Source organism: Phalacrocorax aristotelis, chromosome Z, assembly GCF_949628215.1.
Source record: "Phalacrocorax aristotelis chromosome Z, bGulAri2.1, whole genome shotgun sequence".
NCBI classification, from domain to species: Eukaryota; Metazoa; Chordata; class Aves; order Suliformes; family Phalacrocoracidae; genus Phalacrocorax; species Phalacrocorax aristotelis.
Window position 1 is genome coordinate 8,154,582 of NC_134311.1, and position 27,417 is coordinate 8,181,998.

Below are 27,417 nucleotides of genomic sequence, written 5' to 3' on the forward strand. Positions count from 1 at the left end.
CAATCACCTCAAGCACAGCTAATTCCCTTAGATACTGGATGCCTTTCTGCATAGTTGTCCATTTTCCTAGGTGATATGTAACATCATCTTTGAAGGGATACCTTTCCTTCACTCCGGACAGGAGTCACCTCTAGAATCTGAGGGCTTGTGTCCCTTTTCCAATTGCTTTGTCAACGCCCCCTTCCCCAAAAAGGGATCCCAGTTGTTTGGTTTTTTTCCCCTCTAAATTCCAGGCTACTGGCCCTCTTCTCCCAGCATCGGAGCAGCCAGGTGGCAATCTGCTCACCTAGATGATGGCTGAAATCTTTCTGCATATCTCCGCTCACTCAAGGACAGGAATCAGGTCATCTCCATTTTATTTATAACTTTTTCCTCCTCTTCTCATTGTGATGGCCCTGCTTCTTCATCATCCCTTTCTAAATGAGTTGACTTTTGCTACCAAAATTTCTTCTTGTGTATGGGGGCAACTGACACTGGCATGGGTTGATTCTCTGATTCAGCTCCAGTGCCTATCGTGGGCGTTTGAGTAGCCACAGTGCTTGTCCTGGGGGTTTGAGTGGCTGCAGTGCCTGTCACTTTGTCTTGCAATCCAGAGATCTTCTCTTCCCCTTTGGAGCACTGAATACTGTTGAGCAGGGCTCGGTATTCATGGGCCAGGCCCCAGCATGTTGCAGTTATCTGTGTCTCTCTGGAGTTCCCAGCGTAACAACATACTTTCTCCAAATATTCTACTAGTTTTTCAGGATTCTGCACTTGTTCAGGGGTGAAACTCCAAAACACTGAGGGTGCCCACTGCCCTAGGTATTTGCCCGTGCTATCCCACATGCCCTGCCACTCGTAACTATCAAGCCTTGGGGCAGATCTCTGGGTGATATTCTTAAGTTGCTTTCTAACCTTAGTCAAAACCAAAACAACATGCCCAAAACCTAACAGTAAGTATATCTTAGCTACCCAAGGATGTTCAAGATACAAAAAGGTGGTTGCAATAAAGGCAGAGACATCACAGAAGAAAGTAGCAAAGATACCCTTCTGTATTTCCTCCATATAAAATCTCTCAGAGGAGGAGGTATAATTGCTAATTGCCTCAACAAGGTGGTATCTGAAGTACAGTAACCGTTCCAGCAAAAACCCTGAATACCAGATAAAGCTGAAAACCAGTGTTTGCATAACAAATTTCTTAGGCAAAACATCACTAATGATCTAAAGAAACCAACATCAATCCATAACATGAACTGCAAACATGAGAACAAGGTGCTGTGACCAGCAGCTGTTTTTATCTCAAACCCTGAGGCCCATGTTAGGCGCCAAAAGAGACTGTTGTGGTTCAGCCGGCAACTCAGCCCCATACAGTCGCTTGCTCACTCCCCCACTGGTGGGACGGGGGAGGGAATTGGAAGGGCAATGCTCATAGGTTGAGATAAGAACAACTTAATAATTAAAATAAAACGATAACAACAACAACAGCAACCATGATGCAATTGAAAGGAAAACAATGAGAGGCATGAAACCTGGGGCGGGGGTGGGGGGGTGAACCAGCAAAACCAATAGCCTGTGATGCAGCCGCTCACCGCCCACTGACCTGACACCGCCAGTCCCCAAGTCGCAACCGCCCCCCTGCGCCAACTGCCCCATTAATGTGCTGGTCATGGTGTCACATGGCATGGAATGAACATCTTGGCCGTGGCCCCGCCTCTCTTGCCCATGTGGCAGAGTGTGGGAAGCCAGGAAGGCCCCTGACTACCACAGGCGCTACAATGAAGAGAATTAACTCTTTCTCAGCCAAACCAGCACATTTACAAAGGAAAACCAATTTGGATATTACATTCCCATTTGAAATTTGGACTTGATAACTGCAAATAAAAAAAAGACATTTGTTTTTCCCAGCTTTACTCTGCATTTGACAGAGCACTGGGGATGCCAGTTGCATAGTTTGAATTGCCTCCTTCACCTCACCTTACAATACTCCAACATTATTTAAAGTAAGTCTTTCTTCCGACTGTGCCAGAGAGGGCCAAGATCAGGAGAAAAACTGAAGCTGAAAAGGAAGCAGGTGTGTAGGAGAATGAAGAAAAGGGAAAACGAAACACAGTCAATGCATGTTTTGTGCTGCTACTTTGGAAACTACTAGTGGAACCATCATCAATCTCATCAGTAGAAACTAAACTCTCCTATCCAGCCACATAACACACACTTTCTTCAGTTCATTGTGCACATAAAATTTAGCAGGTGCTCTACAAAACCTGTGAATTTTAAATGCATTAATTTTAGAATAACAACAAAAATTTCTCTATGGTATTCATTCTTACTGATTACACAGCAGTATAGCAGTCAGGACTGAGCTACATTTTCCCAACGCAGATATTTCTTCAGAAACTGAAGTACAGTAAAGTTAAAAGACATTCTTTATAAAAGATTTATCTAATATAATTTACTAACATAATTTTCCATGTTTTCTAAACATATTAGAAACTAAATCCAATGCCAGTAGTTTTGCAGTTAAGGAAAAGTGGGGAAAGCACTTCAGGTGAGGACAGTGGAGTGAGAAAGTTACATACAAGCTGGAAGTGGACGTGGGGCATCATACGACAATGAAGCACCTCATCTCTCAAAAGGCAGAAGAATCAACTTAATGCACCTAGAACTACAGGCTGACAGAATCTATTAGTCTCTAGACGTATATTTTGCATCTCCAATATTCTCCACCTTTAAGCATGATTTGAGGATTAAGAACTGTCTTTTCTTTCATCTTCAGATTCCCACATAGTTTTCCATTTTTGTAGATCCTGAGAATCATTTATCTTCCATGCTTCAGCAAAGGACTTCAGCATTTTTCTGAGTGGGGGGAAGGAAAAAAAAGTCAAAATACAGACACATTTTTAAATTAAGCATATCAAACCTTGAAAGCCCTACAGTCATCTGCAAAATTCTACACACAGTCAAAAACAGCAGTTTGCATAGCTCAAAATGTTATGTGATCTTTAAAAAATTGGTTAACATTTTCCAATATATGTATTCCATCTCTAGGATAGTCAACAATTTAATTTTATAACTAACTTACAGTACCAGAAACACTGACAAGTTTAAATAAAAGACTGAGCAAGAGTAAACCATTGAAGGAAATAAATAGTTTTGTAGTTTGCACAGTTTAATTTTCAGCATTCAGTTCCTATAAATTTGCACTGGTAGAATCATAAAGAGATAACGCATTTTCAAAATAAATGAGCACACACATCCTTCCTATTTTCCTTTTAATAACTTTTGATTTAAGAAGGACGCGTAAGAGCTGTGACAAATAAGAACAAGACATTTAAAATGGGTTAACACACATTCCTGATGACAAAGATGTCAAGACTGGATGGAATTACCCAGTGGATTTTCTTAAATAATACGAAAGTGATTTAAAAAAATAAGACAAGGCAGCTGGCCTGTGGGTATTGTCACAGCACAAGTACACTGCTATGAACAGGTCTGAGTTTGATTCCCAAGATCATAACAGTTTTTATTTTCTACTACAGATATACCATACCCATTCTTAAATTTGTAACGTCTCCTTTGGAGAGAAGGTATAGAACACCATTGACATCACGGCAATAAGTGAAAATAAACAGGGGCATACAAAAGAAAATATTTCTGCAATGACCTACACAGGAGAACTAGACAAATGAGGAATTATGTAATACAATAATTTATGCACTGTGAAATCATCAGACACATTTGATTTTTTTATTATTATTTTTAAATTATTTGTCACTGACTTGAGCTGCAGGTTTATATAGATGGATGAAGTTCCCTCCATAGCGCATGCAAGAGGTATACAATGAAGGAATAACCTGGTACAGGTCAAACCCAATGAATTAGCAACTGCTGTGGATGTCCCTTATCCCTGACCCCCTACATAGCATTGTCTCTCATTAAAGGGGGCGGCAAAAGTATTAAACTTCAGACGGGGTAGGCTGGTCTGGCAGGTAGGGCTGCAGTCCCAAGGTTACCTTTACTCTACCAGCTGCTGCCAGAATCAAGGGCCATCTCCTCTTCTCTCTCCCACCCCTTCCTTCTTTAGGTAGTAGTGCCTGTTCCCATGTAACGTCAGGAAATTGAGCTTGCATGATATCAGTTGGAGAAAGAATGAGTTTTCAGCTGGATCAGATCCCTGACCTGGCCTGTTTTGCGATTATGCATGTGGTCAGCCCTGGCACCATGGAGAAAAGGTCAGGGAGCACCCTCCCCAGCAGCAGCCTGAGGAGATGGGCCTGGGGGTGCTTGCTCCAGCCGGTCCCTCCTAGGTATGTGCACTTGTGTAGCTCAGGTGGCAGCAGCCTGCAGTGAAATGTGCCATTCTGTGGCATCCAGCCTTAGTGATAAGTCAGGATAAAGGACTCATCACAGCTTTAGATTAAGTATTTATTATTTTTCACTCTAAGAATATGAGCAAGATACACACCAAAAGCTAAAATACAGATGGTAGCTTACATATTCGAAAGGTGATAAATGGCACACAATTAAGTCTCATAATTAAGGTTGCCCAGTCAGCCCTCACTCCACCCCTGTATGGGCACTGCAAATCAGTCTAACAACATCATTGCATACTATTTTTACTGCTCATAGGTTTTGTATGCTAAAAGAAGAGTTAATTGCAATGGATACATGCTAGAACTCTATTTGTGCCCTGTCCAAGTAATATGCTAGCATGATTTTCACAGAACAAGTGAAGATAAACCAAAAGGACATATTATGTTATTTCACATCTTAATTTCATTTCACAGGAACTCTGGCCTTCCAGCTCATATTCTCACCTTTCTGAACAACAATTTTTTCTTGATTTTAGAACCCTGTGTATCCTATAACAACAGAGTTAAGACATTGCCAGTAATTTGTTGTTTTACTTTTGTCAATTTTGGATTACTATTTCCAATTAACATGAGCTACCACATTATTTTTCCCATAAACTTTCATGTATTTTCAATAGAATGTTTCTATTTTGCTTTCTTAACAGGGATAAAAACTGGTGTTAAGTGCTAAGCACTGTTAAGTTTCAAAAGAACTGCTTGTACCTACAGATAATTAGTACTTAAATTTTCTCATATGAAATTCTTCTGTCAGGATTAGTTATGGCCATCAGGCAACAAAGATCTTGATTTATTGTATTCCTAAAGGGCTATCTGAATTTTGCTGATAGGACTGCCACTGAAAATAATGACGACAAAAAATTCAGTGGAAATGAATCTGAATACTAGTACATATTTATATCTAAACGATGTACATAATGTCACAGGTTTTATGAAGGTGATGCTGTTTGATACACATGGGAATTTTTGTAACTAGTCTAACATATAAGGTAAATATACCCTAAATGAAAATTGGTTATCAGAAAAATATTTAAAACCCCAGTCTTTCAGTAAAATTTTGTGGGGTTGAGGGGGCAATCGAAATACATTATAAATATGTAAACCAGAAGAATATCTGCATTTCCTTTTACACTACAGTACGCAAATACAATTTCAAGTTCCAAAGTGAATAATATACTTCCTAAATTATATCTATTAACATTTTCCACTATCACTGTTGAGAACAGACGTAGTTATTAGAAGATAGTTGTATTTTAATTTTGTCTCCCTAAAAACAGTGAAAATACATACCTGGAAGAGTAAGTTTGCTGGTATTTGCCATAAGAAAATAAAAAATAATTTATTCCTAATGGTAGCTCAACGTGCATTTAGTTTTTTCCAGTCTTGTTTCAGAGGGCAGCAATTAACCTCTGACATAATAGCTGACTATAAAATCTAAAGCTTTTATTGACACGGATAGCACAATTTCCTAAGTATTTTTTTTAAAGTTTTGTTTCACTGTCTCTTCCCTGAAAGGTAGGAGGATATCTGAAATAACTCCTACTGTTCTTTTTAATGCACATTGTGTGAAATACTCTTCAATTCATAGCTGAAGTTTCATTAGGGAAAAAAAATCACAATTGTTCTGACCTTTTTGTATTCATTTTTCTTTCCAACTCCCTTGATTTGAGAGCTGCCTTCTTCAAGATTTCTACAGGAATATCTGCCAGTTTGGCAACATTTAGCCCATAACTTCTTGCAGAGGCTCCTTTAGTTATTTGATAAAGAAAAGTGATAAATTCAGGATTCTCTTCATCTTCAGATCCTAGAAAAACAAAACAAAAAACAACCAAAACAAAATCAAAACTTCCTCTATTATATTAATAAAATTAGTCAACCAAAGACTGAAATGGCAAAGCCTGTAATCTCATTATCATTCATGCTTCCTGTATGATTTAGTCCATTGAAAAAATACGAAAGAAGAATGTTTCCTTGAAACCACACATTTTACCTACCTATTGTGAGTATGAAAAAACTCTTTAATATACTTTTACCTGGTGTTTTAGAAGGCCGACTTTCTTGTGTATATGTGTATATGCAATTTCTGCCTATACCTATAGAACCAAATCTCGGATGGATTTATACTGTACCTTTTTGTTCAGCACCTTCCTCCTCATTCACCAAGAAAGCCATGTGGTAATTACCAACTTTTTCTGGATACGCCTTCTCTAGCTCACAAACTGAGGGATAGTGAGTGACAAACAGTGTCAGTGACTCTACCTACAACAATGAAACAGACACATAAGAAGGTCTGCATGTAAATTTTTTTAAGCACAGCAACATAGCACTGATATCCTTTATCCACACCCCTTTGCTCTGAGTTTAGACATGCCACATTTCTACAAGTATACATGCACCATGTCAAAGTCAGCCTACCAAACAGGCTGAAAAAGCATTCACAAGCGTGTGTCATATTGAACACTTACATCTCTAATAAAATGTTCAAGTGTAGCATAAGCAATAGCGATTCCATCGTGTGTGCTAGTTCCTCTTCCCAATTCATCCAAAATTACTAGTGATCTTGAAGTTGCTTTTCTTATTATCTCAGAAGTATCTGTCAGTTCTTCCATAAAGGTACTTCGGCCTTTGTAAATGTTGTCTGTGGCACCCATTCTGTATTCAGATAAAAATCAGATCAATTTATTAAGTTCAAATAAATGACAGATAACAATGGGAAAAAATCATGATAATGAAACCATTTTGTTATAAATCTCCTGTTTCTGCTCCAAGCAGAGCAGAAAAAACGAGGCAGAACATTCACCTTCCAGAAAAAGCTACTGCTTAGGAGAAAAGGCAACAAGAGCACATAGTGCAGATGTGAGGTTGCTCTAAGAGACTGAAAAGTCCAGAGGGAACTCCTCATGAACCATTAAATACAGGCTTGCATGCATTGCCCAAGAAGACAGGGTATACAGACTCTGTGGGCATCTGGGGGAGGTTAGACCATAGAGACAGAGTGTATTTTTGCAGGCCATCAGTAATCTAGTCTGAAGGTAAATCCACAGACAGAAATCTCAGCATCCCACATCAACTACAGGAATCAGGAGAAAAAGAGGAGGTAGACAAGGGGATATTTCTTAGCATGCAGGTCTTCAATCTTAAAAAACTGTACAAGGCAGCCTGCTCTTCCCTTAAAAATGACCTGGGGAATTCAGACCATTCAGCTCACTAGAAGGATTCCAGGAAAGGTAGCTGTGAAAATTAATTTTATTTTTTTGTTTTAGTTTAAACTTCTAATTTTAAATGCTAACAACCCCTGAAAGTATCAGATATTAGAACTTCCATGTAGAGATAGAGTGGACACTCATGTGACCAAGTATTTGTGCATCCAGATATAGCAGTTAGTTCCTTCAGGCAGTAACAAGATAACAATTATTTCCACTAATTACACAGGTATACAATCTTACGAACATGCTTAAGTATGATGTTAAGAGAAAGATTTATTTCTGTATCTGTTCACACACACACAAAAATTCCTTCATGTTTCACACAAGTCTTTTAGCAGTGTTTCAGATTTATGCAACCTTCAATTCTATGTCAAAACGTGAAATTGCAGTTTTCATCTCAGAAACCTGTTGGTAATTCACTCTGTCTTTCTCTGCTTCTGGAGCTTTCCTTTCCTATTCAATTAATACACTTTCTACGTGGAAGAAAGAACATTTCCTTTTTCCATATATGCTTTTCAATTACATCAATCACATTACAAGATCACTTCTGAGATAGGCTCTCACTAGGCAAGCCACTGAGAAGGGCTGTAAAAATGGATTTGTTCACATACAAGCCACATTGATTTAAACAAAACTGACTCATGGGCTTAGCATATTACACTTTCAAGTATAACAGCTGGTCACAACAGTATTTAAAGCCAATCAAAACCTTTAAAAATAATCCCAATATAGCTTTTCTTCTCTCAGTATTTTGCTGCATCCCTCTCTAATATAATTGCTTCTGTTGCCTACAGAAGCACTAGCAAAATACTTATCATTCCATGACTGACAAGAGTAATTGACTGCCAATACCAAAAATAAGCAGTTTGGACACAGCACAACTATGATTTCTATATATTCTCTGGTTCCTGCCCTGGAAATTTGGTATGGTAGCATGCAGAAATTCACAATACACAAATCTTCAATTATAAATTAACTAATTTTGATTGGAGATGGGCATTCTAATACAATGAGCAAATTGAGTGTTTTTATTTCATTGACTATTTGCTTACATACACATGCAGTAGGTACATTCCCACATACTCTGGAAGAAAGGTGATTTTGCACATAAGCTAATTAAACTTTACATTTGGATAAATTCAGTGGGTAAATTCACTGAATTAAATATATCATTCAGGAGATTGAGGCATTGTAAAATTAACATTTTATTAAGCCACTTACTACTGTAATCCTTTTAAATGCTGGGTTAAGAACTATGAACATATTACTAAATTTCTCACAGTGCCCCCAACACTCCCCAGCCCTTTTCCTAGGTTGGTTCAGCCATTATCTCCAACTGAAAAATCAGACAGTCCCCCTGTATCACAATATTGCACAGATCTACAAAGATCAATATAAATTAGATCTAATTTTATCACTATCAACTACAAATAAGTTCACCAGTACAACAAATACTTTTTATGTCCAAACAGTCTCTGGCTCCATAATGGACAACTTTAACCTTAGTTCCCAACCCTAGGATTATTAGTATTATTATTTTATCATTTTTATTTGGCTTTTCATTACAGAGGCAGCGTCTAACAGGCTGTCTGTTCTGCACCTATGATGATTACACTAAGAGTTCTCAGTTCTATTTTTCTCTTGGATTGCATCATTTCCAGAGCCCTCAAAATCATTTAGTCATTTGTATCTAATTTGCATTCATGAAAATAATTTTCAGAACTTCCTCACTAAATGCTCAAGATACAAACAGAAATTAGTATTATCTTTCTCTTGTTAACAACAGCTGCAAAAGAAGCCTTTCTTTTCAGCATCTTAAAACATTCAAATCCAACTCAGGCTTATTTACAGATTAAAAAAAACCCGTGTATTTTTAAATGACATAAAAACTCTGAAATGTCATCCTTTGAAAATGGATAAAATTGTTCTTTCTGCCTCTGTCCTTGACATTAGAAGAATCATACTTGTTTTTTTAAACTTACATGATAAGCAGTATTATCCCAGAAACAAGTAAGAATAACTATTTAATGTGGATGATCGCATTTATAAAATTAACAGCTAATATGCAGCAAGGCATTGCTCCCTAACTGTATGCTACATTATTCCTGATACAATAAAGTTTTTGAGTCGAAACACCTATTGCTTTAACAGTTCTTTTTCTTCAAGTTTAAAACAGCCGTAATAAATCACACTAAACTTCCACAAGATTCAGTTGCTTTGAATTTACATTTTAATGTAGCGTGCCTCCCAAATGTTTTTATACATCAAAACATTAAACTTTTTCATATCATATTCAATAGAATCCAAATTATTTACCATTGTTAGCAGCTACTCTATAGGTAATACCTGGGATGCTATCCCTATGAACTGTTACGACAAAAATGCTAAAAGAAATGTTACAGACACTCATCTTAGCCTTAATGCTGCCAGCACTTAAACCATGGGAGTTTTGGTTGCCTTTTTTTTGTTGTTTTTACACATGGTCCTAATAAAGTTTCCAAGACTTACTTTCTCTGGAAAGCTGCCTGCAATGGGATCAGATTTTTTTCAAACTTTTAAGCATATCCAAAAGTTACTATTAGATCACATTTTTAATGCTGCATTCATCACTATGGTAGATGACAATGTAGTGAAACATACGAAGAGGTATGAGTCTGAGTTGTCCCTGAGTGATGGCAGACATGTTATGCACTACCCAAATTTTCTCTTCTTTTTTAATTTAAAAAAAAAAACAAAAAACCACACACACAACAACAGCAAAACATAAACTCAAAACCATACCTAGGAAAAAAGGTTAGGACAGAGTAAGACAGTCACAAAAACAAGCCATTATTAGAGGAAGAACAATGCCACCCAGCTTCACCAGCTCTATTCTTCAATTTGTTAAAAAACCAGCTGTGGAAGTAGTGACACAGTTAATATGAAAACTTCAATTTCTGCTATGGAATTTCTAATGTCTACGTTCAGAAAGATCACTGCATTCTGCCCACGAGAAGTGTGCAGACATCCAATGTGAAGAGTGCCTCTTTAGTGCTGGCAAGAGATCCATCAGCAAACGCAATTTGGCTGGAAACCACTTCTTAAAATGTCTCTTTGACAGCCAACCAAATTTCATAAAATTAAAAGCTCTTCATCTTGTAATGTTCAACACATTTATTATGTAAAGAATTAAAAAAAAGAGGTGTGAAGAAACCTTCAGTGATAGGTTTCCAGTGGTAAAGACCCTTGTCTATAACCTCAGAAAAAGAAACTGGCAGGCAATGTTTTAATAAATTAATTTGTGGAGGGTAAGTTAGATGATATGCAGCACTAGCTAGCTTGATGTAAATCAGCTAGTACTACGTGCTTAACCTGTATGTGACCCCTTAGACAAAAAGATACAAATTTCCTTAGTCTGCAGTAGCAGCATTCAAATGATTGGTTTTTTAACCTGCTCTCCTGAGTCAATACATGCACACAGTACTGACCTTTTCCAACGCAAGTGCTCATCATCCTGGGAAGTTATCCTATCATATTTTATCCTATGAGGCTCTATAAACGTTGGGAATTTTTTTAATGATACAAACTATGATACCTCTCATAAACCACTACAATTAAATAGCCTAACTTTTTCCCTTGTACCTCAAGAATATGTAGTCAGTATCCATTGAAACTTGCTCTCAAGAGGCACAGACTAATATTGCTAAACTGTGTGGCCCTGAAAGTGACGTCAAAGTCTGGTGTTTTCAAGCTTTTGATCAGTAACACGTCTGAGGGCTTTGACAGCCATCCATGAAAAATTTGTATGGAAGGAGAAAATTTAGATTGAGGTCACTGAGGTCTTTGTACTGCTACTGTTAGCAAGCTTCCTGCAAGTACTGTAATCATCCTGTTAGTACTGCTTTCAAAAAACAAAAGTGTACTGGAGAAGGGGACAGACTTGAAGACTTGATGCCTAACAGTGTAATAAAACAACAGGATAACGCAAGACATTGGGGCCTCTTTGCTGTGCTCCAAAACAAAGAACTGCAGCTGCCCTATCCAGAGCATGAAAGTGACGACATCTAGGTTAAAACAGAAATTGCCCTAGTGTGACAGAAGGCAGTGAAGAAAATTAATTTCCCAAGCAGAAAAATTAATCTGAAATCCAGAAGCTTCTAGTTAAGGCTTTTTCGATGCTATCTTTCAAAAGAAGTTATCCAATATGCTGTTAGCTGGTTTGCTTACAAAATTAAAAGCACTGTGTGGACCTCAGCTATATTATTATTCTTTTGTCTTTGTGTGAATCCCTCACACTGCCTGTGAAAAGAACCAAGCAGCCCAAGAGCTCCCAGTGGTAACAAAAAGCAACTGCATAGTACTTAACGAATCCTAGAAAACAAGACTGCAAAACCATCCCCTAAAGCCTTAGTTTCAAACAGTTGTCAACATCCTGATGGTATTTATTAGTTCCTAGTTTATAAAATATTTAATGCTGAACCCGTGTTTTAGAAACATGCACTTGACTTTAAAAGTTCATCTAAAATACTTACTGGAGAAATGAAACCTAGTGCCTGTTACAGAAGAATAAACCTAATTAGTCTTGAGTCTCTTTGCACTGCCTTTGCTGTTTTCAAGAGAAGGCATTCAGGTTTCCAGCTATGGTTTGCCTTCCCAGGTATAAGAACTGAAGCCAGGCTCCATCTCAGAATGTACTCATAGTCAAATTATTTATTCATCCAGAACAATTAAGGTGAAAAGAAAATTACTCTTTTCTCTGATAATATCTTAAATGTAAAGTGTAGAACACCGCTTTCTCAACACCACTAACAAAGACATTCCTTCTATAATTCAAAGAGAACATGGATAAAAACACAAATAGAATAAATTCATAATGTGACTTCACAATTCCACTCGCTCCCTCTCACACAAAACCCTTCAAAATGTCATTTCAAAGATCACTGTATTTGAACAGAAGTTATTTAAATTAAAATAAGTAGTTTACAGAAAGAAGGGATTAGATGGGGTCTTGTCTTACAGTTTATCCCTTTTCTTGTATGGGACCCTTATCTACAACACATTTTTGATGAACACTGTACAGTTAATATTTTTAAAATATCTCATAGCAACTGTTTTGTATCCTTCTATTTTTTGCAGAAAACACTCTTCCCAGCTGAAGTTTCATGTGGTCTCTGCAGAAAACAAATGGCCAGAAAAGCGTATTACCTGAAGATGATGTTTATGAGAACAGAAAAACTTTATCTTGATCCTGACATGAATGGAAGAACACAAGTGCAACTTCATTTCAACACCTAGGTAAATCTTCTCCCATTCAAGCAGGTTATTGGCTTTGCATTAGGTGCCTAGCAAACAACACTTATTGAGACTTCACAGGTAGTTTGCAAATCGGTCTGGCAAGAAAAAGCTAACAGGCATCCTAGATGGAGGATTGGAAGGCTGACTACTGCACATGCTCACCTACTGCGGTTCCAAGAATCCCAACACCTTTAACTAGAACAACGATTCAGTTTTGCCCACAAAAGTGATTTGAAACTCTGCACGCTTTAGAAACACACTCACTGCTAGCAAGAATTTCACAGTGGTTAGTATAAAAGTAGCCCAACTTTGATATTTTAACTTCTGGCTACTTTCCACATACAATTAAAATTTATCAAGTAATTCTTTAGAAGATAGCATCTGCAAATTTATAACAGCTCACTGGCAAGAAACTAATGCATCACACTCCCCCACAGAGTACTGGTAATCGTTTACTTCATTTCCATCAAGCTCTTACTGATTCAACCCAAAAACTGACAGTAAGAAAAATAATTTACAGAAACTACAATTACAGAATTTTAAAAAATAACTCTTAACCTAAGTACGACAGAAAGCACTGTTATCAGGATAGTTATTATTTTTGCATTATTCCTGGGCAACTTCTACAAAGTAAATGTGTGCAAAGTTATGCCGACAATGACGATAGGAAATCTGAAAATTCTCATGATACTCACCTATTTACAGTCAACATGTACATATGTGCTCAACCATTTCTACAACTGCTTATTTGCAAATTTTAAATGAATATTGATGATATGTTGCCCAATTTAGAACAGTTATTGAAAAGCCTGACAGAATGAATTACACATTTAATGTAAAATACATTTTTATTTTGTAAATTATTGTAGACATATGATATTCTCAGTCACTGAGAAATTAATGAAACTAGTAAAACCTAAGACCACTAGGGATACTTTGCATTATCCTGGAAAGAAAAGCAAGTCCAAAGTTATTTTAATATTCAGTTTCATAGCATTTTTTTACCCCTTTTTCTTCCCTTTTCCATATCACTACGAAATTGAAATAGCCAGAACAAGTAATCACTTAAATCCTCATTACCTTATAGACCTGGCTGACAGAGGCATGCTGCACACACAAGCACCACAGTATGTTAAAAGTAGCGTATCTTACAGCATTAGCTTTCAAGGTATGAACAGCATAGATTTTTTTGCTGAAAGCCAGAGGAAGGAAAAATGTCCATGGATTGCAGTGATCATTCAATATTTTAAAAGCTTCAGTTTGACGGACAGAACAGGTAGGACTGAGTTCAGAAGACAAAATACCAGTCTAGTCAATAGAGTCACTGAGTGACAAGAAGTTACAAATATCCTCTCATTCCTAATGCTTTATAAGGCAACAGAAATTCACTTGTTCTTCCAAAAGCTTATGTTGTATTACTTAGAGGCGAATACCTGAGAAGTCCTTTTCTGAAATTCAGCAATGATACCCTCCATAACAACAGAACTCCTTTAAAAATACTTATCTCCTAGGGCAAATACATCACTGACTGTTAAAATAATCCAGCATATTTCTGGTTAATTTTAAAATTTTCCATTGTGTTGTAAAACTGGACTTGCTTGGGTCTAAGTTTCACTTTCTCCATCCCACCTTACTCCCAACCCTACAGGAGCTTGTTGTTGGGCATGAGGGCCAAGCCTTGGAAGACCACAGTGTCTGATAGCAGAACAGTGACACAATAGCAATAGCTTAAATTCCATGTTCAAACATGCAAAGGATTTTACACCTAATGTATCAATGGATTGCTTTCCACGGGTCTATCAGCTTTTACATGTACTCAGACACAGACCTAAGCATTTCTTCTTCTTGCCCTCAGTGCAAAAGCTATGATTGGTTCCTGTGCAGAGGTACCAAACTGAGGTTTCTGTTGCAAGTTCTCCTGACCCAGAGCTCTGCCAGCGCCAATACTAGATGGAGAAGTTTATGAAGGCTCCATTAAGCAACTGAAGCTCCACACACATTCTTTTACCCTGATTTCTCTGCAGGAAACCCATTAAACTGTATAAATGTCATTGATGGTCAAGAGAAGGAGCAGATTAAAAGTACAATAATTTTGCTGAAGCGTAAGTTATAAGCATAGATATTCAAATTAGAGTGTTTTCGAGCCATCAATAATTAGCCTGAGGAAGCTGAAAACACGAGGACAAAGAAAAACCCAACCCTAAAATATGCACAGGTTTACACTTACTACTTTCAGATTCCAACGAGGGAACCTGAGGTAATTAAGTTAATGTGCATATTTAGCTGAAGGATTGAGGCCAAGGAGGGATTAAACAAGAGAAACTATAGCAACAGACTAGGGACAATAGCTGAAGCATTCAGCGCAAGTGAACTTTTCCCCTTTAAACCTGTGGACACTACAGAAAATCCAGTTCAAATTGCGACTAGGTTAAGTCATAGCATGAAAGAGTTTTAGAAAGGTAAGTACCACCGTTCAATGTATGAGTTTCAACTTTACTGTAAAAGAGCTGGTCAGCTTCACAGGCAAATTTTCTTTCTCCCCTTGCTCTCCCCTCCCCCCATACGACTGTGGGGAAAGTCTTTCAATCCCTTTCAGGAAAACTGCAATACACAGCTGAAATTGTTTTATAAATTGCACTGTATATATAAATAACTGTCTTTTATTGACTTAAATGAATTTTCAAGCCTGATTTAAGCCCCTGCATACAAAAGAGTTGTTTGTGTTTACAGATTTTATCCAATGCCATGTATGTAAACAAAAGACTGTTCTGTTAAATATTGTATTACGCATATATGAGGTATAGACCTAACACTGCAGATGCATGTTACTATGAAATGAACAGACATGAAGCTAAATGAGCTACACATATATGCACAGCACAGTTTACTTCTACAGAGCTACAGAAAACTGCCTGCAATAGTTACAGTTCAAAGGTACTGTGATATGTCCACAACATAATTCTTCCAGAAAAACTGAGCAAAGTAATTTTCAATTTAACAACACTAACTACAACTTTTATTTATTCTGTTGTCTCCTTTTTCAAAAAGAACACCTCCACATGATAGAAAATAAGTGCAATGAATTTAATACACCACCCTTTTTTCCCCAGAAAGCTGGGAATAATTTACCCCAGAGGTGTAATTATATGACTGTAAGCATAAATGAAAGGCTTAAGTAATATTTTTTTTTGTTCTGGCAATAAACACAAATACAATTAAGCAAGAACAAAACAAAATAAATTACTCTGACATAAAGAAGTAACATTTCTGAAAATTATTTTTGGGCTCTTGACAACTAACAAGTTCTGTTTGTCTGACTGTCATTGCTGCTTTCCAGAGCAACACAAACAATACTTCTTCAGTTTTATCAGTGTGTAAAATCCTCATGTGGACTTGCTCATTGTTTGGGATTGCTTTGTATGAACGGTTCCCTACTTTGTGAAAATAAATGAATTAATGTGCATGGCAAAACCTGTAAGCATATATATAGAGTAAAAAAGCATGTGTAAAAGTACTTTTGGTTTTAAATTTCCTGACCCTTATCTTTCATAGACTAACTGCACAGGCAAACTGAGAGAATCTAGTTTTTGTTCAAAGGAAGTCTGGAATGACAAATTTAAACACTTATTTTCAAATGTAAAAAAAATTAAAAAACACCTTAAAAATATCCAACAAGCTATCAACCAAAGCTTTCACCAAAACCAGGTAACACATAGATAACGTTGCTTTGCTGATATAAACTCCTCCACTGTTTCTATTCAGCTCTCAATCTCCTGGTGATTTCTGTATTACACAGGACGCCTGAAGACTGTCCTACCAAACACTGCTGTCACCTCAAGACTACAATTTCATAGCCTAGATTTTTATGACAGAGGTATGAAGAAGCTGAGTGGCTGAATCTTCATGCCGGGTTTTGTGATTTAACTGATATTTCTAGGACAGACAGTAAGACCAATTTTCATAATCCTACCCTGTAACCCTCAAAGAAATCAATAAAGCTTAATAAAGCAATAAATAGAAGCAAGGAATTTTTTAGTTTGGGAACCAGTCTTTTGAGTTAAGAACAATAAAGTTCACATATGACAAAAATGAGAGGCTATATGCTAGTCTGGCAAAATATCAAAGAGTTTGACATAACAGACACCAACTTAACATTGCTAAGTATGTGAATGCATGAAGCCTGTGCCAGTCCAGTGCAATGATCTGACTAATTTTGGAGGTTGTGGCCGGCACAAGAATTCAAAAAAAAGCAGAGAAACCCTGAAATGGTAGTGATGCAGAAACTTCAGGGAGTGATTTTTCAGTAGCTTTAAAATAAAAAGAAGAAAAAGGAAAAAAAAAGATTATGTAATCTCTCTTGTATAATTCCAGGTACAGTATATTTTGTTTAAGATTTATGACAAAACAAAATCAATGTAGACCCCTGCAAGGGGTGAAAAGCAAGACCATCATACTCCACTCATAGAATAAAGGACTAACAATAAGATGGGACAGGCCCATGTAAGACACAAAAGCTCCCAAACTCTCCCCTGCACCCTCATAACCATTTTAAAATGTTGTCAGCATGCCACCCCCACAGCAATCAAGGTTAAGTACATAGAGTAGCTTTGGATGGAGGATGTCCATTTCTTTATCGTGTTTAGTGAAATCACTATGTAGGAAGAGACTTCCAATGAAGAGCGCTTCTAAACCATTTTCGCTTGAAAATGGTTTCCTGGGTGATTTCCTGGGTAAATCCTCCTTTTCCTCCTTTCAGGAAATCCTGAAAGTGATTTCCTGGGTAGTCCCTTCGCAAATGCAGCTCATCCGTGAACTGAGTGATGCATAAGCAGCAAAGAACACAATAAGCTGCATTCTGGTCATAAACTGCTCTCTTTTTCAACCTTACTTTACCTATTGCTGTGCAAATAGCACAATTTCTGTAGTGAAGCTCTGCAATAATGGAGCTTGTTACTTATTTATTATTTTAAATACAGACGTTTCCCCCTCTGTCCTACTCCTGCACAACTCCCTTCTACTGATCAGCTGGTAAAACTGGAATGAAATTAAGTGCAGCATTATTTGCCTAGTTACAAAAAGCTGGGAAGTTTTTTTCCACCAGCAGTTAGATCAATGGAACATTCATTTCCACTAATATTTACGAGCTCTATTTTGTTTTTATTCTTAAGTGATTTACCTCAGATTTCGATTTATTATGAAAAACACCTGGAAAACATCTTCCACTCAACTGTCATTCTGATAAAACCATTCTCTTTTTCCTGCTTCACATACCACTCCATACTGTGCTTTCTGATTTTCTTACAAAATGTACTCTTAACCAGCCTTGGAACATTTTAATCTGTTAATCATGCAATTTTCAATATCTTTCAAATTTTTATGATGATGACATTCCAATGAAGCAAAGAAAAAATAAATACAAACATCCAAAACTGATTGCCCAAATGTTTGCAGGTGTTAACACAATATTTACTTTCCATCATGATTTTTAATCATACTAAAATTTGTAATGATCCCATAAATACATATATTTTTATCCAGTTTAAAAAAATGTTTGCCTAGCGAGAAAATAGTGAGGTTTTTCTACTAGTTTCTTTCAGCTCCACATACTCTTGACAAATCAGTAGTATGAGTTTGTCAAGTTCTTAGAATTAAATAACTGTTAAGGGAGGTAACATCCAAAACATATCTATCGTAAGACATGAGCTTTTTGAAAGTCAGCTCCAACACTTAGAGATCAGACAGAGATTTTGAATAAAACATGCAGAAGAAAGCATTATGGCACGTTTAGTGCACAGCCTTTAAAGAAACGTGGATTGATAAGGGCTGAGTTTTCTCACGTTTTTTAGTTTACTTTGACAAAATCCTTCATCCATAAACTATCCTCTAAGCTTTAACAGCATTTCTTTCAGGATTATCATCTCTCAGCTTCTAGACCATGCCCAAACAAGGTAAGAATTAGGAACCTTAAAAACAACTTCAGTTGTTCCTAAAGGTCCCTGGTATCAAATATAAGAATTTGCTACACCTAGTGTCAGTTCTGCCTTTGTAATATGCACCTGTAGGTGGACTAAACTTGTACTTCTCTTACATGGGAGAGCAATATGCTAGTCAGAAGCTGACCCCAGTTTATTTTTATCACCTTGGCAGACAAATAGCCATGCTCTGCCGTGCACAGTAAGAGGACCTGACAGAAATAACATATTATCTACACTCTCCTGAGTCCTCTGCATCTCATGTTTGCGCTCTTCAGCTGATGATCATGCCATTGAAAATACATGAGATCTTTCTGGCAAAGGAAAACAAAAGCGAAAAATAAGTAGTGTACACGAATGGGAAAGACCTCTTGCGCACACCCTGCAGAAGCAGAGATAACTTGCAGCCTTTGCAGGGGTTATGTGAACAAGGCAAGGGCTCCATCCATTCCTCATTCTTGTATGAGCCTACAGAGGTGCAGCCACAAACTTTCCCTTATTTTCTCGCCAGTAAATTCTCTTTCAGGTGCCAACCACCAAGGCTGAGAAATAATAAGGGTGAAAGGATCCATGATGGCTGTATTACCTCAAACAAGAAATGTCACTTTGGGATATGTAAATGCCCTTTCCTCTTCCATCTTTGTGGATCCAATTGCACGTGACTGACACATGTCTTTCTGCTCACAAGATGATGGAAATGAGGAGTGCCAACCACATCAGTCAAGCAGGCATTCAAATACTGCTTTTTTTTTTTTAGATCTAACGTCAAGCTCTCATCCATGCAAGAGTGCAATGCTTACAAATGTAAGTGGAATGGCCCACATCTCAGCTTTGTGGATTTCAGGATCAGTTGAAGATAGTACCTGACCAGTAGCAGAGCAAGTGTTGACAGGCAGCAAGGGTAGTACGGCCACCAGCTGGCAGAACAGCATGACACATTGAGTTACCCACTTAGGTGACTCCGTGATTAAATGTCTCGGCCTTTAGAGCAGCTTCCTACTGACAAAGAGAGACTTAATCTAATCAGTGTCACCATGTTAAGCCAGGCATACATATAAATAATGCCATTTATAAGTTGTCTGGATGACTTGTGCAAAGCATTGAAAACATGCATGGTCACTTTGTCCAGAAAACTTAGTAGATATAAGCAGATTGCTTTCCTTGCACCTGTTTCTTAGAAAAGAAAGAAGGATTATTTAATGGGTATTACTAGGGTTCCTCTAAGACAGGGTGCCACTCTGTCACAAGAAAGCAGGCTCAACTGGGATAAAAAACAGCCAGGCTGGAGTGATGTGCTGGTCTGGGCCTGATTGGCAGTACCTTGTTCACTGACACTCCTATGGCAAATTGAGTAATGCATTTATTTATGTAGGCCATCTTTTCAAGGGTAGCTACAGACTGTTCAGAGATGTTTTGCTAGACTCCAGAAAGACCAAACAGGTGAGGGTGTGAGTAGGGTCCCCTGAACTGTGTCACCACATGCAACAGCTATGAGGACATAGCTGATGCTTACATGGGTAGGTCCTGAAACGCAATTTTCAACAGCAGGAAGTGATCTTCAGTTGGCAAGTCTCTCACTTGTGCTGTTGTCCCTTGGGGCAATCACAACTCCTTCCCTTTACTGAGCCCATTGATCAACTCAGAATGGCCACTCTTTGGCAAAGTATGTGGCTGGAACTGGATCCTGCTTGACTTGAAACATAATGACCCAAATAAGTCCAGTGGTGAAGGGGATGAAACTCCCTGACCATTTCAGTGCTGGATGACACTGGCAGTTCTTGACCAACTTAGAAAACATCCTTTCCTTTCCTCTGCCTCCTCCCTCTCCTTATCGACCCAAAGATCACAAAACCTCAGAGTAGTTTCCTGTGTATGAAGGGCAGTGAGGTAGGTGTTTGCACTGAGGTCTGAAGACTGCCTTCAAAGACACCTTCAAAATGCACAGCCTGAACCTGATGCTCTCTCTTAGTTTCCACATCTGGGAACACAAGCAGATGACCTCCAAGACAGGGATGCATGCAGGTACCTCAGCAAGACACAGCTTCTGCTGAATCAATCAGAACAAAGACACCTTCGAAATGCACAGCCTGAACCTGATGCTCTCTCTTAGTTTCCACATCTGGGAACACAAGCAGATGACCTCCAAGACAGGGATGCATACAGGTACCTCAGCAAGACACAGCTTCTGCTGAATCAATCAGAACTATCAGGTCACAGTATGATGGCAACAGCCTGAAGTCAGAGGGCCTAATTCAGATGGCTTTGCAACTCTGTCATGATAGACACAAAAGGATAAGCTGCCTGAAGATTTCTGCACTCTAGTTTTAGTTGCATGAGCAATTATTACACATGTTTGAAATCATTACACTAGGAAGAAAGACAGACAAGAAAATACCAAAACAGCTATGTAACTTAAACCCTAGAACAGATAGATTCAGGATTCCACTTGTGGCCATGTCTGTCTGAAAGACCCTGTATATAGACATGTAATACAAGCTAGAAGAACAAAACTGTCCCTCCCTGATCGAGCTGAGCAACCACCATGTGTTTTCAAAAGATTCTTATATACGCAGTGGAATTTGAACTAAGTGACTATCTCCCCACTATAGACTTAGCAATGAGTGCACTCCATGTTAAAAATACATTTAAATAATCTGTAACAAGGATAAAATGTAGGACAAAGTACTGTACACCTAAATACAGATCATGTGATGCGCAGAGCCTACACCAAGACAATTGCCTTGAAGTGGAGGCAACTGCATGTCTTACTTAAAGCAAAAGAATTAAACTGCTGCTTACCTAGGCAACCTATCATCACCACCTGTTAACCTGTATTGCCAATCTCCTCCACCCATGTTTTCTTAATATTCCTTCTTAGACAATTCAAACTCTATTTCTTTACCACCATGAGGATTACAAACACGCTGAGAATCAGTAAACAGCAAAATAACTCTTTTGAGACAGATGAAGCGCATGAGAAGATAATCTACATGCACCTTACAGATACTTCTATTTATTCCTTTAACATTTAAGCATGTGGCATATAACCTGCAAAAGGCAGTTTTCAAATGCAATTGAAGCACAGTGCAATATGTTAGTTCATGCAACTGAAGCTCCACCTTTAATAGTATGCCAAATTTGGCTGGTGGTGTAAAACCTCACTGGAGGATGTATGTCACCATAGTGTGACTGAGCATACTTACATCTGGTCACTGAAATAAGTTAAATAGCTTTTATTTCAACAAAAGAAGAGAAAGCCAGGCAGGTAAGTGATCTAGGAAGGCAATTCTTCTTTGCCCCTTTACCATCACCTAGAGTTGGTAGGAGTTGGTCTCCATTTCAGTATTCTTTCTAATGGTAGATTGTGATTTCAGTAAATTGATTCTTAAAATCCTGAATACACGGCATTTGGTAATTTGAATTATTAATTGGCTTGTTTATTTGAACAGATTTTACCTTCAAATTATTATAACATTCTCCCCCTCTCTCAATTTTGAGAACTAACCCTCATGAAGAGCTACTGGTGACCTACAGGAAGTAGGCTGTATTTCTAGCTGTATTTCTAGCTGTATTTCTAGCTGTAAGAAATTATATCAATAATTGATTTTAAGTGGGACCTCTTTAAAGGTCAGCCTTCTTCAGCAGCTAAAAATCACCTCTTCTGAATGCATGATTAGGTAGGTCAACAGAATTTCTTTCATTAGTTCTTCCACACTTACTTTGTCTTTCTATACAAACACACAGAGAAAGATTATATTAATTCCAATGTCTGAATAACTGTATTAGAAGAACTAACACAAATTGAAGGTTAATTTAAAGGAAAAATTAAACCCATTTACTGCAAGATGAAACTTGGATGGGAATCTTCAAACATCAGAGAATTAAATACTCAAATCTCATTAAAAGTCATTATAGGTTGGGTGTTGACCTTCGCAAAACTCTTCTGAAGTTCTTAACTATAATGGCACTGATCAAGTTACATTATTTAAGCAAAGGCTACATAAAAACATTATCCCTTATTCGAAAAGGAAAAAAAAAAAGAAAGAAGAAATTATCAACCAGGAAAACATCCTCAAAATATTGTGTACTCCCTCCGTATTACATAGCTTTCCCTTAAATAATGGGCATAGTATGCAGTCTGAAAAGTAGTAACTTCTTTGTACCAAGATGGTTTACACATACATTGTCTCATGAAAAAAAGTAATGAAAGTATGGAACTGCAAGTGAGAAATTTATACAAACACTTTAATAATACAATATATAAATCTATTCTAAAAATAGCTTGTGTCTATACACTCAGTAATGAAGATGAATCATTCCTATTTTCACTGTACCTGTAAGCAAGACAATTCCTTTTGCATCTTTAAAAATGTTTAATATAATGCAGTATTTAAAGTCAATTTAGAGAAGCTATAATACATAAATACTAAATATATCCAAAGGAATAACCATAGTAGCAACCTTTCAATTTCCATGGAAACCCTACTTAGAACACAAGATACAAATCATAGACAAACGTTAATCTCTTAAACCTATATAAACTGACACTTTGAAGATGCAGTCTACAAATAAAAAAGAGACTGCAGTATAAAGCACCAATATTGCAAAAAATTTAGAAGGCAGTAGAACTGTTGGTGCTCCTGATGCACAGGACTCCTCATAGAATCAGCCTGTAAAGCATCCCTCACAGCAGGGGTGCTATGCTAATAGCAGCATCTAGAAAACAACACACCATGCCAGTGATGAAAATAACTTGGAAGCTGACATCCTCCCATGCAATGTTTTTAAAGGATTAAAAATATACCAAAGTTATAAAAAAGAAAAATCCCATTTTACAGCAAGATACTTGTGGCCTGGGGTGACAGTACAGAAAGGAGGTCTCCATAGCCGTATTCTATTTAAAACAAACAAACAAACAAACTCCCAGCAAACAAACAAACAAAAAACCCAAAACCAACCCCCAAAACAAAAACACAGAAGAAAACAAAACAGAAAGCAAAAAGCAAAAAGCAAAATTGGGGTCAAGTTAAAAGAAAATCTCTGATCTCTTCAAGATCATTCCCTACCAGAGGAGACTTCTTGGCAAAAGCTGAGCCTTTAGAAATATATGTTCAGTCAGAGAGAGAATTAAAGAAACAATGCAGGACATACCCTGTGGCCGCTGAATTTATTGTTTCTCTCCTCCAACCAGACATTAAAACTATTAGAAGGATAACTGGCTAGGGCTAAGAAATACCTGTGATATAACTCCACATTAACCTGGCCTGTCAGACTCGCATACATTAAGACCTTTCCCAGAACCCTGGCGGGGCGGGGGAAAAACCTAACCCCAAAAATGCAAATGAACCAAAACAGAGTTGCCTACTTCTTAGGCAGTCTCTGTACAACATGAGCCTCTGAGTTTCAGAATCTGCTAAGTTACTCCTTTTCTCGTTGCCCAGGGTGAAGTTCATGATTTGGAGAAGGTGCAAATGAAGCAGCAATTAGGCAAAGGCGAGACTTGGCACTGAAGACCACTTTGTGGCTACTCACAATTAAATACAGTGCAACAGAAAAAAGTGCTGACAACTCACTCACTTGGGCAGCATGGAAGTCAATCGTTGGATATGTAGAGCAAGGAAAGCGCCCCCATACTTGACAGGCTGAAGCAAAATCATGATGCAAATACTCTCCTAAACATTTGTACGGGAAGGGAAGCTACAGCTGGGCCAAGACCTAATATCCTAGAAGTACATTGCAAAAGGCTAATGCCGTCCCAACAGTACAACTGATCCCCTGAAATTACACTATACAGAAGACAGAAGTTTAAACAGATGCACAAACAAGCAGTTCCACTTGATAATCTTTCACAAACTGAAGTGACTATCCTCGATTTCTGAAGAAATGAAATACATAAACTCAGATTTTTTTTTGCTTCCTGTTAACCTTTTAACTAATACATGACTATTTCTATCTCAATTATATATTTTCAATTTCTTCTTGATTAATATTGAGCCAATTAGTCTACTCTTAATTGCCAGCGCAATGACAAGAAATCAAGTAATTCTTTAGTATATTCATCTGGTGTTTGACACATTTCACATTAAATGAAGAATGGCATATCGAGCTGAGCTTCCAAAACTAATTTAGAGGGGGAATATCAATCCCCTGTGTTAGAATCTGACTGGGCTCCAAATTAAATGGTCCAAAACATCACGGCCAGTACTCTAAGTCTGCTTGGCTTGAAATCTAAAAATACAAATTTTACCTTCAACCACACTACCTTACCAGAACAGATGTGAAAAATACCTATGACGTAGAGAAAAGATAAGTGGAATCACAGAAATACACTGGGGAACAAGTTGAACTCAGATATATTCATTTCAAGGTTTTCATGCTGTAGATGTCAGAGAAATACACTGGGGAACAGGTAGAACTCAGAGGTATTCATTTCAAGGTTTTCACACCGTAGAGCACAAAAGCCCATTTGTTCACCTTCCAGTGGGCACAAAACAAAACAGCACTCCCAGTCACATTTCTTAATCTTTCTGCAGAAATAATCCTGTTGCAATGACAGTCAAACAAAAGTAGAGGGAAGGGGATACTAAGCTTAAGAATAACAGACTTAGGAGTGTATGGTTAGAAATTGTCAGTCTGAACACACAAGTAAAGCACTGTAATTTCACTTACAAAACACAGAGGGTGACAAAAATAATCTTCAAATTTTTAGTAACATAATGGTTTTTTTCTGTAAAGTAAATCAGATCTTGTGTTGGTCGATTACTTTCAACACAGGGTAGGGAAACCATTTTGAATTTTCAGCTCCAATTAATTTTGGAAAGATAATATAAATTGTTTTCTGATTTGTTCAACTGCTTAGCACTGAAGTGCATCAAGGCATGATTTCATCCACTTTTGTCATGACACAGTGAGGTATCAGAACATAACATCTACATATGACAAAGCAATCCCAGATGAGTGGTATTTCAGATTCACTGTTAAAAGTTAACTCTGAAATGCAGGCTGCTGTCACAGAACTAGAATACCAGGAAAGATAATTCTACCACAGATACATGATTGTTGTGGAACTTATAACCATAAGTAATTATTCATCTCAAATACCATCAGTAACACAGAACTTTTGCTGATTAAAAAAACAGATTAAAGAAAAAGGGGGAAAACCAGCTGGATAATCTTCAGTAATATTAGATTATGAAATACAGAAGTTTTTACTATACTGATAATCTTTTAAAATTATTCAGCACTATCTTAAAAATGAGACTGAGTGAAATGAACTGCCATTATTAATTCTTTCAAAGACATCAAATGAAGTGTGTTCAAGGCTGACAGTACAGGAAGGATAGTAAGCTTACAATATAAGCAACCACAAATTCTCAGACTCAAATATTGTATGTACAACTGTGCCACACAGCAGAAACTGTGACATGACTTTTAGAGGTGACAGCATTCATTTTAGGGGAACTAAAATTTGGCTATCACCCAGCAGAATAAATTTGGCTGAGATGTCCGTTCAGGCAGATGAAGTTAGATATCTGGATCTTCATCAAGACAGCCATATGAACATTCTTAAGCTTACCAGAAAATTAGAACCAAAACATAACGACCGATGCACGTATTTAAAATGAAAAAGGAAAACTCAGGTATAAATTCTGAAGTTCTAAATGAAAATGAAATTATACTTTAATATACACACACACTCTGCCACAATAATGTTTTCATAAACATATAGAAAGTTTTGAAGATTACCTGGTAAAAATACCATCCACAACACCAATTGTCGACTCTTCTGCAGGAACGTAAGAACCAATCTGCGCCATGATTGTGATCAATGCAACTTGCTTTATATAGGAGCTCTTTCCTCCCATGTTGGGTCCAGTTATTATCATGACCCTTTCACCATCTCCCTGGAAACATAAAACATTGGTCAAATACATTGTCCAGCACTTTTATAAGAAAGTCTGGCATGTGTAAGTGCTTCATGGGATAAAGGATAAGTCCTCAGGATTAAACATTCTATTTCTAGGTGAACAGCTTCCTTCATTCCTGGAGGTCATTGAATTCACTTTTCAAGATATTATGAAGTCTCGGATAAAGTTTCCTAAGACCTCTCCAGGGTGGTGAGAGAGAAGCTTCACGATCAGCTTTCATCACTCTTGAGCAAAGCGAACAGAGTGAGGAGGAACCTTCCCTTTCTCCACCAAGTAGCCAGGAAAGCACTCCAAGAACTTTCAGTTCAGTTTTCTTTGGAGAAAGGGAGAAACTCATCAGTTTTCAGCATAGCCAGTGCTATCCTAATTTGGTTGTGATCTGGATTCCTCTCCAGTTAGAGTTCTCATTGTCAAATGGGGAGGAGATTGGGCAAAGACCTGCCCAAGACTTTATACCCATTCAGAATTGGTTGCCTTGGTACAACATAGGCACATTCAAACAGACTGGCTACAATGAGAAATCAAGACATTGCTGAGTTTGGTGATACTTGACTGCAACACAGATATTGCGAACAGACTGCATCCAATCTCTGATCAGTGTACCTAACCACTGAAATCCTATGGAAAATTAAATCAGATGAAAGAGCTCATCTCAGCTGTAAGACTCCCTGCACCACTGCTACGTATCTAT

At 37.6% G+C, this 27,417-nt stretch overlaps 1 protein-coding gene across 1 annotated transcript in view; it reads right to left on the reverse strand.

The window, feature by feature from the left end:
- Positions 1 to 377: 377 nt before the first annotated feature.
- MSH3 (mutS homolog 3) overlaps positions 378 to 27,417 on the reverse strand; it is a 113,288-nt gene continuing 86,248 nt past the window's right edge. Inside the window, exons 20-24 of the mRNA XM_075079604.1 lie at positions 26,545 to 26,702; positions 6,812 to 6,998; positions 6,476 to 6,605; positions 5,976 to 6,150; positions 378 to 2,832 (exon numbers count right to left, since the gene is read on the reverse strand). Of these exons, the coding sequence (XP_074935705.1) occupies positions 2,724 to 2,832; positions 5,976 to 6,150; positions 6,476 to 6,605; positions 6,812 to 6,998; positions 26,545 to 26,702 (759 nt within the window). The 3' untranslated portion in view covers positions 378 to 2,723. The remainder of the gene's footprint in view (positions 2,833 to 5,975; positions 6,151 to 6,475; positions 6,606 to 6,811; positions 6,999 to 26,544; positions 26,703 to 27,417) is intronic.